The sequence below is a fragment of the Somniosus microcephalus genome, chromosome 8 (genome assembly GCF_052327205.1).
Source record: "Somniosus microcephalus isolate GS21.2 chromosome 8, FLI_Smic_1.0, whole genome shotgun sequence".
Taxonomy (NCBI): domain Eukaryota; kingdom Metazoa; phylum Chordata; class Chondrichthyes; order Squaliformes; family Somniosidae; genus Somniosus; species Somniosus microcephalus.
The window spans coordinates 211,953,928-211,973,685 of NC_140994.1; the positions used below are offsets into that span (position 1 = coordinate 211,953,928).

The 19,758-nt window shown below is 42.4% G+C and overlaps 1 protein-coding gene across 5 annotated transcripts in view; it reads right to left on the reverse strand.

Annotated features, from left to right (window-relative positions):
- Positions 1-2,342: 2,342 nt before the first annotated feature.
- Positions 2,343-19,758, reverse strand: part of tcf7 (transcription factor 7) — a 220,318-nt gene continuing 202,902 nt past the window's right edge. For 2 of the 5 annotated variants that reach the window (XM_085995687.1, XM_085995689.1), the window contains 2 exons: positions 16,442-16,514; positions 5,839-5,954 (listed from right to left, as the gene is read on the reverse strand). In XM_085995687.1, coding sequence (XP_085851813.1) covers positions 16,462-16,514 — 53 coding nt within the window. In that variant the 3' untranslated portion in view covers positions 5,839-5,954; positions 16,442-16,461. Of the gene's footprint in view, positions 5,955-16,440; positions 16,515-17,120; positions 17,194-19,758 lie in introns of those variants that run through there. The other 3 variants (XM_085995690.1, XM_085995692.1, XM_085995688.1) reach the window with 3 other exon arrangements.

Below are 19,758 nucleotides of genomic sequence, written 5' to 3' on the forward strand. Positions count from 1 at the left end.
TTTCTAGATGGATGAAACAAAGAATGGTCTTCCTCATCTGTATCTATCTTGTGAAGAGTGAAGCCAAAATTTGGTCTGCTATACTGTGGGGGAGCACTTTGATGTATCATTCCCTTTGTGACATCACCAAAACATAGAGACACAGCTCTAGTTTAATAAGGGGGGAATCACTGTAATTCTATACAAATAAATCTTATATAAGTGGCACTTTGTTTTAAATTACCATTTACATAAAATAAAACTTTTATGTTGTGCATCAACAGTATTCATGTTTGGACAGAACAAATGATGTTGAAAGTTTGATTGATTTTTTTAAACAGGCTAAGACTGATTTCCGTGGCCTCCGCTGGGCAGGGACGGGATGGTAGCGCTCTGAAAATTTCCTGCCCCATTTCTGCTCCAACCCATCATGAAAATAGGTGGCCAGAGTACCTGCCTGTTTTATATGGGAGCCTACTTGCAAATAGGGGTCCCTGTATGCTCTGCTCTTTGGTACTAGGTGCAGAGCAGTCTAACTAGCCCCAAGCAAATGAGGTGCCCACTCACTGACCCCACAAACTCCAGCAGGATCAGCACGGTGGGATTGCGACCATTGTCGAGTTGATAGGGTCACCATCAGGACTCCCCTTAAAAATCAGTTAGCCCTTCAATGAATTATGATTAACATTAATAATAAAAACAGAAAACGCTGGAAATACTCAGCAGGTCAGGCAGCATCTGTGGAGAGAGGAACAGAGTTAACGTTTCAGGTCGACGACCTTTCATCAGAACCTGAAACGTTAACTTTGTTTCTCTCTCTACAGAGGCTGCCTCATCTGCTGAGTGTTTCCAGCATTTTCTGTTTTTATTTCAGATTTCCAGCATCTGCAGTATTTTGCTTTTGTATTAACATTACTATTTCTTTGAGTGTTGTACAATGCTACACATGTTTTGGGCAGTGGGACTGAAGGCCATAATGATTATGATTAGCCTGCAGGCCTAGCCCATGTTTGCTGGGCCTATGCACTGAAAAGCAACCCCCTTGCCCCTGTACAACATGCATACTAGGATAGTTCTCAAGTTGGCTGAAAGGAGGTGCATCATCTCATTAGAATGAAAGGCAATCCTTCCCATAGCAACAAGCGGAATAGGTGATGTATATGCTGCACAAGGAGCTTAAGAAAGACTTCTCCCTGGCGGCTTATACACTGATATCACTCCTTCTCCCACACAAGCAGTAAGGTCACTCCCTAGGGATAGCAAAAGCAACTCAACATAGGAAGGGAAAGCAAGTTCACTACAGTCCCTAGACCAAAGCTCTGATCCAACTCTGCACAGGTGCCAAGATCCTTCATCTACCTGGCCCAGCAGAACACCAGGGTCAACAATCCCAGTGAATCAATGTATTTTCCTGCCAAACTGACAGAATAAAGCTGGTAGTAACTTCATGAATATGTACTTTTATGAATGATTTTTTTTTTAAAGCATAAGAATTAGTTATAATATAGCTGGGCCCACAGAAATGCGCTTACTATATTAGATGGAAAATATGCACCTGTCTCATGAGAAAGCTGTAGTTGTGAACTCATATCCGCTATCGTATATTCAAGACTGACAGTAATAGATTTTTGGGCACTCATAAGTCAAGGGATATGGGGATAGGGTGGGAAAGTGGAGTTGATGTAGAAGTTCAGCCCTGATCTTATTGAATGGCGGAGCATTCAATAAGATCATGGCTCAATTTCTACATCAATACGATCGGCCGAATGGCCTACTCCTGCTCCTAGTTCTTATGTTCTTATGACATTTAAAGTCATCTTAGGCTTAGACCAACAAAAAAAAGTGCAGAATTTCCAACCATTTTTGGTACCATCTTCTTATTTCCCCAATTACCTTGCGTCTGGAACCGGCGTAGTTTATTCCTCGATGGCTACTGAGCATGGCAAAAAAATGCAGCAGTCATGCACAGAGAACAAGTGTCATTTTCCGCTTCATGGCCAGCCTTGGCAGCAAATGCACCACACATGTGAGTATGTGCACAAATACATCAGGACTTCCGAAAGCGGGTGCAGGCAAAAATTTAGCTCTAGTTAGCCCTTCACTGAGTTGGGGAGGGGAATGGGTTTGGAAAGTGGAAGAGCCCACAAGATAACACAATGTGAAATAAATTCAAATAGGATTCAAATATTTAGTTTTGGAGATATTTTGTGTGTTTTGGCAGGGCAGTATCATACTGTGTAAGCCTGTGGGGATTATTAATTCCCCTCAAACATCTACTACAAGGCATTTGACAAAGATGAGAAAATGTGTAAAGCAATGAAGAAGCACAGAAATAAAATAACAGATCTATCCATGCTGCATACTTCACTTCAATCAAAATATTATTTTTTTTTATTTTTTTCAGCAAATAGTACAGTTTTCGATGATTTGATCCCTTCTACTTACTTACAATTTTTGGTTGTCTATCAACATGGGGGTTGACCGTGTGTTACTGGCATTTTTCTTGGACTGTAATTACATTGTCGAAGGGGATAAGACATCTCTGAAAGCAGTTTTCTACAAAAATGCAAACAAATCTTGCGGGAAGAAAAAAAACAGCTGACAAGTTTGTCACTGAGGGCGAAACAATACTTAGTGGGAAATACTAAATAATAAAACTGTTATAAAATCCCTGTCTATGTCTACCTTTCTTTTTAATCCCCCAAAAATATAGCTCATAAAAATATTACAACAGCCTGAAATACACACACAGAAAAGCAAAAGCATCGAGTTTCATATTTATATATTTTTTTTGTTATTTTTGTCAATTTTTTTATACAAATAGGCGAGAAAATGAAATAATAACAACAAAACTAAGTGATTGCTCGACCATTTCAGGACTTCATAAAAGTAACATCCAGGTCAAATATTGACCTCATTTATCTGTTTGACAGTATAAATGCTCATTTTTAACTGCCTGAAAAGCAGTCTTTTAATAACAATGGAAAGACCCATCAACCAATGTAATACACATAGAAAGCAATTATTATTATTTAAAATAAATGTTTTCAGATGCTATACCGCAGACAAAAATATCTTAATCGATTCATTTTACTCTTCACACAGTTAACATATAAATCTCAACATGCGGAAGGAGAGGGGGAGGAGATGCACAAGTGTCAGGTTTGGATCCAATTCTGGAGCTCAGTGGCTCTTCCATAAGGCCTGCTACATTAAATGAGACCTAGCAAATGCCACAGATAGTTACTGTAAGTATTTTTCCTTCATTGGACTACATGCTTCACTGTAGTTGAGGAATTCACAAATTACTTTGATTTTATGTTCATTAGGTGTGGGAGGCCAATGCTGGAGAATGGAACATTTTATTTTACTTTTCACACCCAGTGTCAGGTGCAAGACGCAGGGTAAAGCTCTCTATTCTTTCCAACAACGTGCCTTAACCCAAACTACAGAAAAGCAACCCCCGTGAACTAGTGCGACACTTCCATTTCTCACAGCAGTAAATCTTATGGGCTCTCTGATTGAGATTCTCAGTTTAATAACAATTTGTGAACCGTTTAAGTCTGAAATTTTTACAATTGGGCTGAGACTGCCCCAGATTCATTTCCCACAGGATCCGTACAGCTGCAAGAGAGAGGAGATTCTCAACTCATTAATCTCAGCTGGATTCAAACCCAGATTGAAAGTTGAGAAGATAATGTCCTAACCGACTATGCTACCCTGTCCCAATAGGACCTCACCTCAGAGGCTGATATGACATTTCTAACATTTAGTTTGATTTACTTATGGCCCAGTGTGTCTAAATGCTTTGTACACCTCATAGCTGGTGAACTCAAGGCGCTTTTGAAGGAAAAGCAGAAGATTCCTTTGAGCTGAATAGTCACAAGCAGGGGCGAACTGGCTCTCCTGAAATGACGCGAGATTCTTTACGATTCTCACAGAAAATGGAAGGTGCCGATAATATAAAATCTCCTGATTTCCTCTATGGCCAGGTCAACCCTGGTCACAAAGGAGGTAGTGGAAAGCTCATATGTAATGTTTCTCTTCAACACTACCAGACTGGGCTGTGAGGACACTGAGGGAAGGAGGAACTAACTCTGGGCTGCTCAATGGTAGGAACTGCTGAATATAATGGAAATAAATGTGTAATGCAAATAAATACATTTGTTTAACAACATATTATTGCATTCAAAAGTAGGATATAGCTGTTGATGACTAAATGTATGAATTTTACCTAGAAGGGTGGAGCTAGGAGGCTGGGTGGTGGGGCAATTCCACAGCCCTTTTGCCAAATACAATGCCTGGATTGAGAATCACAGGCATTGATTTACTGGCTCACCTGAAGTGAGTCCTCTCCCTCCCACTGCCCCTCCCATTTCAAGCTTCCAGGCTCCATCCGCTGTTGATTTTTCAAGTTTGCCACACAACTAAAATTTACAAATTTAAAGGGACAGTACTTAGCTGTGGAAGTAATGCACTCTAAAATCAAAATGACAGAAATGTAATCTATTCACCATGTACTGCAACTTAATTAAAAATTAGAAACTGAAGTAAAAAAGAAACAAATCCATATTTGTAGGTCCATCAAATTTCAATAGTATACTTTTAAATGTAATGAATTTTAAGCAAACTAGGATATATAAAAAGTATTCAAATTAGACTTGGTCTAACTCTAGCCTAGGCCTTACTAAGATGTCACAGAGGAGGGATAGGGGGAGGAGAATTGAGATACAGCCTCTTCCACTATAACACCTGAAGCACATTGTCTCCCTGTTTCGTCCATCAACAGCGATCATATCTGGTGAAAATATCCACTTGAAGGACATGTATGTCCAGCTGCTGAGGGTAGATGAGGGACGGGGTCAAACCCTAACTAACAAAACCATTTGGAGAGAGTAGCCATCTATGTTCACCTTTTCTTAAAGTGTATTGATCAATAGGCCCTGTCTATGAAGAGATAATGCTCCCTAGACGAATTAAATACAGCTACATAACATTTTATGGACTGTAGGATTAATATAAACTAATGCTAATTAAACTAATCTAGTTAGTGCTGAAAACAACACCAAATCAGAATGCTTTTGATTTAAGGAAGAAGACCCAGAAATTTTCTTTGGGTGGCAAATATTGTAAAATATCCAAGATTGGATGAATTAATAAACTCTAACTCAGAACTGCTTCCATTGCTACAGGTGGAGGAAGAAGGCAACTTGCTCTGCCACCGAACTGTGGGAATGAGGAATGTATTTATATAACTGGCATATACAAAGATAAACAGGGCCCAAAATAAAAACACTAACTAGGAAATAGCCTGGTTTTGTTGGTTAAATGGCCATAAATAAACTGATTGGATATTTGAACTTTTGATAGTTTTGAACTCCATCATATATGGAACAATCAAAATAAAGACTGCCAGGAACACTTTAAATGACAACTTGCATATTGTTTCAATCGTCCAATGTTCCTCATTGGAAAATCTTGAAAGAGTAGAATCGGATTTTGTTTTGTGTCTTGAAAGGATGCCAAAGTTTAAGTACACTTCAGAGCCACTTGTTCTTTGAATGTGCACTACACTGGTTGGGCCTGGTTAAAGGCATCATGGAATCTCCGTATTCACGCACTAGGATGCTACTAATCAAATAGTGATTATGGTAGAAGTTGCCCATTATCTTGACATCGTGTGCTGGTGTGGGATGTTCAGTAAAGTACTATTATATTGTTGAGAGTCCGGTGTAGACGTTATAGAAAGTCCAGTTAGATTTGTGTTAGGCTGGGGCTGAGCAGAGAAAGAGACTGGGTTTGGCTGCGCTTGTTGCGCTAAGTCTGCAGAGTTAGCAAGCTTGGCTGAAGTTTCTGCTGGAGGCTGGAGTGCATTAGGAGGAGAGGAAGGACAGTCCATCACACTTCCATCTGAAGAAATTGGGCTGGTGCACCTGGCTTCTCCTTGCATGTATCGAATGCACTTCTTTTTCTTCCTAAGAACAGTGAAAAGAGTTATGTGTAAGTGTGGATTCACATCGCTAAATAGCATGTCAAGATTGATGTCTCATAACTTAGATTTGTCTGACCACTTAAAATGGCACCTGGTGACACAGCACAAAAGTGTATTAATAATCTGTGCCACAGAACTAGGAGATGCAAGTTTTTTCCTACAATTTTCTTAAATGATGAGTTCCCAATACCAGTCAGTCCATTCAGGTGAGACATTTCTTTATGTAGGAGAAAAAGTGAATGAAGGGTCATTCAACTTCATTCTCATGAGCTTCCTATTGCTTGACTTGAAGCTGAATTGATGGCAATGAGGATATAGGTTGTTTTCTTCCCTGTCAGTCTGGCAGTGGTGTGGAGGGGGAAGGAAAAACCCAAAATGGGGGAAGGGTGCTTTTAACAAAAGATTCTATACATGTGTGGCACCAGATCTTAAAATAATAACATAAAAGTATGGCAATTAGGACTGTTAAGAATTAAGCTTTGAAACACAAAGTCAATACAAGCTCTTGATGATAAAAAGGACATTGGTAGAGTTTTTATTTGGTCAAGGTAATACTCCCCCTTTCCTTTTAAGTCAGATTTCACTCTTCTTCCCTGGTGGGGCTTCCTTGTAGCATCTACAGCCAAGAATGTAGGCAGGAAACTTGATTTCAGGCTTTCAGCAATGTTACTTTGAAACCAACCACTACAGAGTTATGCAACACAGCCCTTGGAGAATGACTTACCATCGAATTTTTCCTGTCTTGATTCCTTTTGGGAAGGACTTAGCCTCTGAGCTTAATGAGGCAATACAATGAGTGGAGAACTGTGTGAGAGATGAAGAAACCTGTACCCCACCAATTTACTGTTACATGTTAAAGCTCCAACTTTTGACATGACTATGTGACTGTCTTTGGTGTTTTTGTTGGATTGATTACTTGTACCCTGTCATAATGGACATTACGGGAGGGGCACATTTTCTCATGATGGATTTTCAGGTTTAAAACTATTCAAAAGGTAATAATTCATGAGGGGGTAGAGGGTAGTTTTTAAGTTGTCATAAACTGTACAAAATTTGATGATGATTGTTGCGATTTTCAAATATATATTTTTTGATGAGTTTTGTTTCATATTTGACAAATTGAGGGCTGTCAATGCTTGGAATAGAACACATTTTCACCATTCACCAGTGATACCAGCAAGAGCTCCTGAGTTAGGTACAAGATTGGTTAGACTCACGATAAAGCTCCCTCTACTCTAAAATTGTGTGGCTCGACTCCTGGCATACTTAACCTGAATGATCACGGGCATCAGCACACCCACTTAGCAGTGCTTCTGATTTAGCTGCCATTAAAGTTAATTTTGGGCTTGTGTCTCGCAATTTCAGGGCGTCTGTCTCAACAGTGTGCCTGAACCCCAGTGCTGGAATCCCACCTCTTCCTGTAGCAGTGTGATGTTTCCATTTCTCACACCAGACACACTTCAGAACATATGAAAGCATTGAACCAGAAAGTATCAGTTTACCCCTCAAGCCCACTCCTTCCGGAAATCACATATATCCTCATGACCTCTCTGAGTGATTCTGCTAGTTTAATGCCCATTTTTCCTCAGCTATGGGCAGATTTTGTAGTGGTGGCCCATGTCAATAGGAACTGGATTGTGACTGCCTCAAAATCATCACAGACCACTTGCAGTCAGCGGAGAAAGGAATCATTCATCCTATCTATCTAGGCTGGCTTTCAGCTCAGCTACTAGAGATTAAAGGAAATACTATACCTCAATATAGTTTGAATTCAAAGAAAGAGAAATACATTTGTAAGTGGATATTGAATTCCTAGGCAGTTACAAATGTAACTGTACTTACCATCATTTTCATCCTGAAATAAAATTTGGAATGATTTTCTATGATACAATGGCTTGGAATCTGCGGTCAGCAGCGAAGTGACGGCAATCACCGCTGACTTAGAAGAAAGCTGCACACAAAGATCTCGCGATCTCTGTCACGAAAACTTTAGCTTTCTCGACCTTAATTTGATTGTACCACTGTCAAAAGGAGAACTCCAGCGTAAGCAGCAGTGATGTCATCAAGCTGTCTAACATTGAAGAATTCTCACAGGCAGCAAACCAGGAAATAAAAAGCACTGATTATCATTCGCTTTTACAATTTTTTACAGAGAGTGAAATAAAGTTGGGACATACACACGGGGTTAAGGTAGAATCTGAAATATCATAAACAAACTTAAAAAAAATGTTTTATTATTTTTAAAATCTAGTAATTTTTATCATAATGGAGAAATTTGACATTCCACAAATATAAAAGTATTTTTTTAGGGCCAGAATGGCTGTTCAGCAGTCAATATGCCATTAAAACCCCAGTTACACCTATTTCAACAAGGCTTAACTTTTTATGGAGTGTTTAACAGCGATATTAGAATGGGAAAGTGAAAGTTTTCATCAGTTCAAGTGATTTCATTGATTGCCAGCTATGGGGAGTTCCACAGTGCAGCCTGTGACAAAGCAGAGAATGACTGACTGCAACTTGAGGTTACGGTCAGTTTCAGAGGGGTAATGACAGCGAACGTTGCCAGTTTCATCATCATTACCACCGCAAAATCCGGGCTAATACTTTCACAATCAATATATCTAATATAGATGAAACAGCACAATAACCTATTAATATTGTAGCTATATATGATTATAAAAATGGAGTCACGTTTATACAAAGAATCAGCATACTGCAGAATGCTGAGTACTGGCCATGTCACCGAACATGTCACTGAGCTCCAAAAACCTTATTATGAATGTTAAGTCATTATAATTGTTATGATTTATAATTCATCAGTATAAGGAACAATAAAACATTATACAATATCTGACAGTTAAAAAGAACCTGCTAATGGTGGAAAGAAGATAATAGACAATCAGATCGATAAATATATATGAGGCCCATGAATGCTGAGTGGGTAAATCTACCACAGAACTGTAGTACTGAGCCACAGCAACTAGGAAGGACACTGGTTTGAGCCCTGAATAATGCTGGGTTTGTGGATCTTGGCTGGCTTAATGGTGGAGGTGGGGCAACTGGCCTCAGTATGTATGGACTAGAGAAGGAAAAGTCAGGATTGATATTTCTGATCACTAACGAGTGATCCCTGCTGGAAAGTATGCATGTATATGGAGATCAGGTGAGGAAAGGATTGAGCTAGTCTGTGATGCTCTCAGTCATTGAATGACCTGTCAACATTCATTGTCTGGGCTCATATATTAAGAATAATAATTTGGACAAAGTATCAGAAACTACATTCATCTGTGGAGCCCAACGTCATTAGTAATAACCCTTAGGTGAGAAGTGGAGAAAATTAGAAAATAAATGAGTAAAAGGTAACTGGGAGTGAGTCACAAGATTTAATCTAATGAAAGAATTCAGATGGTTTGTATATAGAATGACTGATACCAATGGGAGGGGTACAAGTCAGAATATAATTAATGTCATAAGACATCATAAAAACGGTGACAGCAAAGTCTGAGTAGTTTGTAATCATCAGATGAATTTAGAGGTTAGATAAGTTTTGAAAGCATGTCCTGTTATCTGTTACATAGATGATCTCAGTCTTGTATGGGCCTTTTGTCCTATTTTGTGGTAGCAGGGGCAGTCATTGCACTCGATGAGTGTGATGGTGATTCTGAGATGACACTGACCCCAGTACTGCAAGTTTGCCAAGAAGTAGCCTGATTGGGAAGTTCCATGTTTTCTGACAGTTTACTTGTCCAGACACTAACTTGTTCTCATGCATTCAACATCAATCATGAGTTGACTGTATAAAAAGTGAGTTTGCATCAATCAGCCAAAAAAAGGCAGCTCCCATATTTGATTTTTTTTCTGCTCCAATTTCCCTCGATTGTCTCTGTGACAAACATGAGGCCCCATCCTATGTCATATCCTAAAATAGTTCTGTATTGTAGCTTTCCTTGTGGATGTTTAGTTAGGTCAATGTATTTTCAATGTAACCCTTTGAGCTGTACTCTGAAAGGATCTGCTTTGTTTAGTTAACAGCTCTGGTTGTGAAATGATATTTTAGGCAAGTTTAAAGCTATGAGGAGAAACAGAGCTCTGTCTGTGAATTGCCATAATGATTAAAGGAGTGATTTCAGGCCTGGCTTAGTAAATATCTCTCCGGACAGCGATGGGGCCCTTATCCACATACCCGTCTACTTGGATGACAGGAATAATTAATATTATAATTACCAGCCTGTTGAGAATGAATTGGGGGTGACCTTCAGAGAAGTTGGTTTTCAATTCAAAGGAATCGAGGAGCATACCTAGATTACACAGGAGCAGCCCTGTGTCGTTCAGTTCATTCATTAACCATTTATTCTCTATGTCACAGCAGAGCGAGAACAAGCATGTTCCATGTATAAAGTATCAAGGACTCTGAAAAGGACTCTAAGAATTCAAACACTTATTATTTTAGTTGTGAAAACAGTTTAAAATATTGATGTAAGTTACACTGTATTGCTGATAGCTGCTGGTTTATGTTGCTTTTATGTAATATCTGATTTGTAGTACTAATTTGAGCTGTATGGTTTAACAGTATTGTTTTTCTGCCTATTTAAGGGATCAGGAGCATTCATGGTATTACAAAGTATTACAAAATATTTACAGCACTGAAACAGGCCATTCTGCCCAACAAGTCCATGCCAGTGTTTAAGCTCTACACAAGCCTCCTCCCACTCTTTATTTAACCCCATCAACATATCTCTCTATTCCTTTCTCCCTCATGTGCTTATCTAGCTTCCCCTTGAATGCATCTATGCTATTTACCTCAACCACTCCTTGTGGTAGCGAGTTCCACATTCTAGCCACTCTCTGGGTAAAATTTTTTCTCTTGAATTCCCTTTTGGATTTATTAACGACTATCTTATATTTATGGCCCCTCGTTCTGGTCTCACCCGCACGTGGAAACATCTTCTCTACGTCAACCCTATCAAACCCTTTCATAATCTTGAAGACCTCTATCAGGTCACCTCAGTCTTATCTTTTCTAGAGAATTGAGCCCTAGCCTGTTCAATTTTTCCTCATAGGTACAACCTCTCAGTTCTGGTATCAGTCTAGTAAATCTTTTTTGCACCTGTTCCAGTGCCTCTATATCAGTTTTATAATATGGAGACCAGAACTGTTCACAGTGCTCCAAGTGTGGTCTAACCTTGGTGGGCATCCTGCATGAATTTTGGCATGCAACCCAGTGGCACAAAGGTACATTGTTAGCTGCATATTTTTAATTGTGAGTTTTGACTTATAAGAAATGTGATTATTATGCCTATAAATCTGCAATTAGCTGTGAACACAAATAAGTAGGGTTAGGAGAGGGCCTGAATGATAACTCTCCTTTTTGAAAAAGTTGCTCTTAGAATGTGGGTGATGTTGTGCGTCCCTAGTTGCCCTGAACGTAGTGATTGCTTGTTCAACTGAGTGACTTGTTAGGCCACTTCAGAGGACATCATGAGTCAATCATGTAGTGTGGACTAGAGTCATATCTAGGCTAGACCAGGAAGGAGTGGCAGAATCCCTTCCCTGAAATACATTAGTGAGCCAGTTGGGTTTTTATAACAATCCAGCACCTTTCATGGTCATTTTATTTTCTGGGGGTGCAAGCCCACAAATGACCAGATTTATTGAATTCACGGTAGGATTTGAAATCATGATCTCTGGGTTGCCATTCCTGTACCTGCCTCTCTTGAAGGTGGTGACTTACACTGAGGTACAGTTCCTTGTTTACTGCCAGCCTCCTGGCACTTCATCCAAGTGGACATTCCTCATGTTTGATTCTGGACAGTGAATGTTAACCGGCTGTTTTCTGTGGAGAATACCCCAGCTAAGCCACATTTTGTCTGCACATGGTTGCTTTCCAAGAGAATCACTGGCTAGTGATCAGGAATGGGAACACAAGCTGTGATTTTTTCCCCCCTACTACGGGGACACTGAGACCAATTACAGAGCCTATTGTTGCCTTGACTGAGCTCTGCTACCTTTGCAAAGACCAGTGATCAAATCTTGGCTCTTCCTGGTCTGTTTGGCTGTTATCATCATTTCCCTATCACATGACTTTAGAATGCCATGATGACCCTGCTGTAGTTAGGATTGCAGTAACTGCTTTCTTTTGAATGGAAACTAAGGCCTAGAAATTGAGTGGGGTTAGCGCCCAATTAGAGGCGCTAGAGGGCCTTGCGCCGGAATTATAGCCGCTTCGGAAATTGATTTGGGCCCTACCATCGGCGTTAGCCGGTAGTGCTGCGCCGGCACCGATGACGTCATCGGTGTGCGCAGCGTCCCAGTTGCCGTGGTAACGCGACCGGACGCCGAAATTCAGTTGCGGCCGCCTCGCCCGTGGCAGCCGCAACCAACGATTTTTCAAAAGTTTCTTGCTGGACTTAGCGCCGGCGCATTAAGGTGGCGCGGCGGCCGGCCGCTTTCCCGGCGGCCGCCTGCCCGCACCTCCCTCCCCGGACTTCTCCACCACCCCCCCGCGGCACAGATGTGTGTGGGCCTTGAGCCCGGCACTTCTCCGAGGTGCCGGGCTCATTTTTCGTGCGATTCCACCGGCCAGCGGTCGGCTGCAGGCAGCTCCTCCTTAACAGAAGGAGGAGGCCTGCAGTACCCCAGCCTGCCGCACCGCATCGGGTGCCGCAGCGGGGGATTAGCGCCGCAATCCTGCATTCAGCGCCCATTGCGAGGCGCTGACACCCTCCATTAGCGCCCGCAGCCGTCTGGGCGCGGCGCAGCTGAATTTTTGGCGGGCGCAGCGGCAATTAACGCTGGCGCTAAATTTCGGGCGCTACAGCCCTGGCGGAGGCAAACTCAATTTCTAGGCCTAAACCTTATCAGATTCCTAATTACACACGAAGTGTCTTCAGGTTTGTGTATGTTGTTATGTGACTGGGGCCTCAGCTTTTCATCACAAATAGCAATGACTTGGAGGAAGGAATAGAGAGTTGTATATCCAAGTCTGCAGATGACACTAAGTTAGGAGGTACAGTAAATCATGTAGATGGGAGCAGGAAGTTACAAAAGGTCAGAGATAGATTAAGTGAGTGGGCAAAACTGTGGCAGATGGAATTCAATGTGGGGAAGTGTGAGGTCATCCACTTTGTATCCAAGAAAGAAAAATCGAGACTAGGGATTATGGAGGAGCAAAGCGATTTGGGTGTCCAGGTACACAAATCACTAAAATCTATTACACAGGGTCAAAAAGTAATCAAAAAGGCTAATGGATTTTATTCCTTTATCTCACAGGGGTTGCAATACAAAAGTGAAGAAGTAATGCTTCACCTGACACCTGGGAATCCCTGGCCCAAGACCGCACAAAATGGAGGAGAAGCATCCGGGAAGGCGCCGAACACCTCGAGTCTCTTCGCCGGGAGCAAGCGGAAGCCAAGCGCAAGCAGCACACGTCAACCCAAGCACACCATCCACCCGCCCCTTCAACCACCGTCTGCCCCACCTGTGACAGAGACTGTAGGTCCCGCAATGGACTCATCAGTCACCTGCGAACTCATTTTAATGTGGAAGCAAGTCATCCTCGGTTCTGAGGGACTGCCTAAGAAGATGCTTCAGTTGTAGAGCCTTGATTAGACCCCATCTGGAATACTGCATTCAGTTTTGGACACCACACCTCAGGAAGGATATTTTGGCTTTGGACAGGATATAGCACAGATTCACCGGAATGATACTAGGGATTAAAGGGTTAAATTATGAGGACAGGTTGCATAAACTTGGCTTGTATTCCTTTGAGTTTAGAAGGTTGAGGGGTGATCTAATTGAGGTGTTTGAAATGATAAAAGGATTCGATAGAGTAAGTAGAGAGAAACTATTTCCTCTGGTGGGGGAATCCAAAACAAGTGGACAAAATCTTAAAATTAGAGCTTGGCCATTCAGGAATGAAATCAGGAAGCATTTTTTCCCACAAAGGGTAGAGAAAAATCTGGAATTATTTCCCCCAAAAGGCTGTAGTTAATTGAAATATTCAAGGCTGAGCTCGACAGATAATGGATTTGAGGTACAGTTTAGCCATGATCTAATTGAATGGCAGAACTGGCTTAAGGAGCTGAATGGCCTATTTCTGTTCCTCTGTACCCATTGGTGAATGTACATTGTGTCACGGGAAATTGCTCTCTCAGGTCTTGTGAGATCTAGTTTCAGCTGAAATAATGTGGTGACCATGTGGAAAGTCAGCACTGATGTCCCCCCTCACTTACAATTATTATATACTAGCTGAAGTGCCCGGCGGTGCCGAGGCTTTTTCGAGGGCATGTTGTTGTTGGAAGAGAGAGAGAGAGAGCGACTGGGGGGAAGAGAGAGAGCAACTGGGGGGAAGAGAGAGAGCGACTGGGGGGAAGAGAGGGAGGGGAGGGGTGGGAGGGGAGGGGGGAGGGAGGGGAGGGGGAGGGCGGGGAAGGGGGGGAGGGCGGGGAAGGGAGGGCGGGGGGAGGGGAGGGGGGAAGGAAGGGAGGGAGGGGGGGAGGGAGGGGGGGAAGGGGGAAGGGAGGGAGGGAAGGGAGGGCAGGGGAGGGGAAGGGAGGGCGGGGGGAGGGGAGGGAGGGGAAGGGAGGGCGGGAGGGAGGGAGGGGGAGGGAGGGCGGGGGAGGGGAGGGGGATGGAGGGCGGAGGGGAGGGAGGGCGGCGGGTGCCCCCCCCCCGAGGGTCGCGCCCCCCCCCCCGGAGGTGAAGACCGCCGATTGCGCGCGCAGCAGGAGCTGAGACGCGGCGTCTCTCTCGGCCGGCGGGCCCGGTTGCCAGGGCAACCGTGACGCTGACCAAGCCAGAGAGAGAGACGCCGCATCTCAGCTGCTCCTGCTGCGCGCGCGGCCCCCCCCCCCCCGAGGGTCGCGGCCCCCCCCCTGAGGGTCGCGGCCGCCCCCCCCCTCCCCCCGAGGTGAAGACCGCCGATTGCGCCCGTTGCCAGGGTAACGCTGGACGCTCAGCAAGCCCCGGCAGAGAGAGACGTCTCAGCTCCTGCTGCGCGCGCACCCTAGCGGCGCTGGGCTGAGGCTCGGCCCTCCAGCCTTCGAGTGGGGCCGGGAGGTGCCTAGCTCGGGCGTGGGTGCGGAGGAGACGCCGAGGCTTCTAGGCCTACCTGGAAAAACGGGGAAAGGTAGGAAAATTAATGAGATTAGATAAGTTAATTACTTTCTAAATCATTTTTTTTTTTAAATATGTGTTTTAAAAGCAACGTTTTTTTTTAAGACGCAGAAAGCGGGAAAAAGGAAAAGTTTGGAATCAAGATGGCAGCGACTCACCTCGGTTCAGAACGATAAAGCCCGGCCACACGCGCACCGATTGGCCCGGCGGCACACGCCAGCAACCCGGCGTACGATTGGTCGAGCTCACTCTGTCGCTAATGAGCGGATAATGAGATGCTAATGAGCGGAATGTTGAAGGTTTTTGGGATACCGCGGGCGCAATTTTAGCCCAGCCGAAACGTAAATACGCTTAAAACCGTCTCGGAAGCGTAAGCTTTCTTTGGAGGTAACGCGCGCATAGGTACGCCCTGTAACTTTCGAGTGCATACCCGCAACGCACACGCGATGACAGACAGATAGACAGACAGATAGACAGATAGACAGATAGAAAGACAGAATGACAGAAGTACCGATTTATATATATAGATTAAAAAAAAGCCTGCATCTAATCACCCACAAAAACCTAGACAATCACACAACTTGAGTGGGCCAACAACTGTAGAAATATTTTTGGTACATTCACAGCTGTTACATCACAAAGTTCTCAACAGTGTCACCTGACTATTAAAAAGCATATTTTTCCTGCACTTAGAAAAAAAGAAAAAAAAGATACAAATTGATACCTGAGATGAGAAAAGAGTGAATACGATGAGCAGTATATCTTCCCTCCCCCCACATAAAACACAATTTCTATTTCTATTCTACTGAAGCTGCAGTAGATTTTGTATGAAAGTAGAATTGTATTTCATGTGGAGGTATTTAGTGGGTGCTAAATACACTCCGATCAAGTTCTTACCTTCTTATAGCTTTCATTCTATTGCTACAGAATTGTTAATTTATGTACAAAGGCCAATTTTTCCTTGCATCTTCACACCGCTCCTGACCAGCACCATGTGACTCCATGGGGAGACTGTCTACAATTACATTAAAGGAATGTCACCTCCATGAAAAAGTCTTTGGCAAACTTTTTTTTTCCCCCTACTCCTTTGCGAGAACAGGTGCAGTGACATAATTTGTTATCAACATCATGATACCACTTGAGCGCAATGTCACCATGATGGAAATGGTATGTAGCTCTTCAAACTCTCGTCACTTCTCCCATTTAAGCAAAAAAAGTGTGCCAAATACTTTTTTTCCACAAAGATGGCCTCCTTCAAGGAAGCTTCTACAGAACAGGTAAGAAAAGTTTTGTCAAAAAATTGTAATTAAAAAAAAAAAATCACAAGCAGGTTAAAGATAGAGTAATTATGGGTACCTGCAGGGGAGGCACCGCATCTATTGCAGATCAAGCTCGAACAATGGGCGACACATCATTGCGGTGTTTGCATCTGTTAGTGTGAAGTAAACAAAAACAACAATGGAGGAACACATTTTGTAAAGAAAATGGAGTTAGTATGCAATCCAGGTGAGCCAGAGAAGCAACAGAAGGCTCCACACAGAATATTCAACCAGGAAAGAAAATGTGGGTTTTAAAGAGATTGCATTTTTTTTTTCATATGTTGCAGGCCTTTTCAGACTGTACTTCAAAACTATCAAAAATCTTACTGCAGACCTTTCGAACAAGAGACTCTGTCCTAAAGAAGGTTCCAGGCACGGCACTGTGCGAGAGGTGAATTGAAATAACGTTCAATTTTAAGGCCACAAAATCAAGATGGCGGCAAAGTTCTGTGATACTGTGGTTCTTAGCTCTTTTCTTTTGAACACAATTTGCTTAAAATGCTTTGAAGTGGTGCAGCAAAGCTAAAGGTGTGTGAGCCTAACATCATCCCACAACTCAGGCCAGCAGGAAAAAGGAAGAGTAATCCTGCCTCTTTGAAACATTTGCACGCAGTTTGATATCAGCTGTGCGCTATCTGCAAGTGCTGCAAGGCTGAAAGAGAGGCACCTGGCGACAAGATTGGCTAACGCAGACTGTTAGGCAACAAAATACACACCTGCAAGGGCCGCACCAGTCTGTCCGTTGGTCAAGGCCAAAGCGTGCCCGGCATTTCTTAGGAGAGCTTGGATCTGAACAAAAAAAAACAAAAGAAACAAAAAAAAAAGCAAAACATGTGGCAAGGATGGGCAGGGAAGGCATGAAAGAAAAAAAAGCAAAGAAAAGCAATAGATGTTATAGCAACTGTTACAATCATTGAACAGACAAAGTTATTTGACACTACAAAGAGTCAATTTGAAGGTTGTTTTAGTAAGCAAAACATTTTACTATAAGCAGAGCGTATATACCTTTTACCGCATGTAAAGGCATTGAATTAAACAAATACAAAAAGTGTTATAAAATGAGATATTAAAAAAGAAAAGCGAAAAACCTCGATATGTTTGCAAATAAAGGATGCTACAGTATTCAGATAAAGCAAAGTTATGTCAGAATGAAGTAAATTACTAAAAGCCGAAACATAGTATGTCACAAAAATGCAAAACGAACCCTGCAAACCTTTCCATCCTGCCCCCACCCCTACAAAAACTTTTTTTTATATGGATGGGTGCCCCGATGACTCAGTGGGTGAATGCGTGGAGGTTACTAACTCATCCAAACCAGGAATATCTCAGGTTTGATTGCTGGCATGTGCTGAATTAGCGGATCTCAGCTGAGGCAGCAAGAGTAGTACCACAATTGGTCTATAGGACAGGGAAGGAAAAAAATAAGCCCAGGTTCACTGTTGAGATCCATTAAGTATGTGTGGACATCAGGTAGGGTGCAGTCAGGCTCAGCTGAGATACCCACATCTCACCCTGTGATCCGATAGATTGACGACATGCATCGTCTGGGTTAACATAAGGAACTGCCACTTGAATGAAATATCAGTTGCTTTGGCATTGTAATGCTCATGGGCCATTCCTTTGGGAGTAGGGCAAAATTGGGGGGGAAAAATCCTAGTGAAATTGAGTTCTATTTCTTGCAAAATATGGTCCCGTCAGAAAAGAAGGGGGATCTTCTTCAACATTCAAAATGTGAAAGTAGCCCAATGGCAATACCAAAGCCTCGCCAGCACTCCCAACATCAGTGAAGTTCCGTTTTTCCATTCATTCTGCTTGTGAACTAAGCTCATTCAAAATGACAGCTGCAGAATTCCTTGTTGTAAATTGCAAACTGAATCCACTAGAACCTCTGGGAAGGACAGTGACAGTGTTTTAAAAATCTTCCCGTGCGTTTTTCCTTTTCCTATTTTACCCCAATTATCTATGTGAATGGTCAGAAGCAAAGCTCCATCAGTTATGGCTTGCTGCATGCTAAAAATGTATTTCAGGCCGCACTACCACTTATTAGGATATTTAACATTTTAAAACATCTCGGAAGGAAAGGATAGCTTGCACATGCAGCTCATTCTGAACGGGAAACTTGCACATGCAGCCTAATCATATAAATGGAAATGTGTGTGAGACTAAAAATAATAAAGTAGCAATGGGAGCCAAACCACAAATACCAAAGAAGCCGAACACAACCTTGCTTCACTTTTTGAAGTGTCATTTTCTATATTCATCAATTCCTGGCCATCAAACTTTGATCAATGATTTTGGAGAGCTAGGTAATATTATCTTAAAAAGCAGAATTAAATGTGTGAGTGATACTTGCTTTAAAAAAAATTCTATGAGAGTATTTCCTTCACTAAAACTGTGGTTAATTGGAACTTGGTTTAAAATCAGGATTGATTTTGCTCTCTGACTGTGTGTATTTGCCTGTATTTGTACCAGTATCTGCCACTTTCTGTGTGCTTGTCTTTGCATGTATTTGTCTTTGTGTCCGTATACCTGTGTGTGTCCATATTCATGTATTTATGTCTGTCTCTATGTACACATGTGTGTCTGTGTGATTGCAAGTTTGCATCTGTGTTTGTGCCTGTCTGTATGTGTGTGCCTGTCTCTAGCAGTGTGCATCTGTCTGCCCTGTCATCATGTGTGTGTGTGTGCATGTCTTTGCATGGGCTAACACTGTGGTACGTGTCAGTACCACACGGTACGTTTTGAGGTTTTCTTCTTTCATTTTAGTGGCAGAGTCTCTTTTTCAACTTAGCCTTTCTCGCTGAAAAGTTTGTTTAAAAAGACATTGAAACACTTTTACTATTCTGGAAAGAAAACCACAACATTTCTGAACAAGCTCCGCTTATAATTTTAAGAAGCCTCCCCCCCTTCCCCATCGCCAAATAAAACTGTTTTCAGCACCACAACTGGCATCCTCTAAAGCTACATATACAAAATAAATCTAAAATATTCTATCAAGACAGGGATGTACAGAAGACAGTCAAATTTAGTCACCTAGGGGTATATAATAGAATACATACAAGGCACTGAATAGTTCTGTGTCAAAGAACGAGTTAAATGAGCACCAACTTCATGAAAAAGCATTTGACAAGCCCTTTTTCCATTTGTTCAAAGATGCACCACCCAATGGCATAAATCATGTTGAAATACATAATCGTGATGAAAGTGACACACAGCTCCTTTGGCTTGTCTGCCTCCTCAAATGACAAGAAAGGTTTGCCAAATACTTTTTTGTGAAGACTATGGGGGGGTTGGATCTTCATCTTTGGTGCCTGGGTGGAGCACTGAGAGGAAAATCGGGCATGGAGGATCATA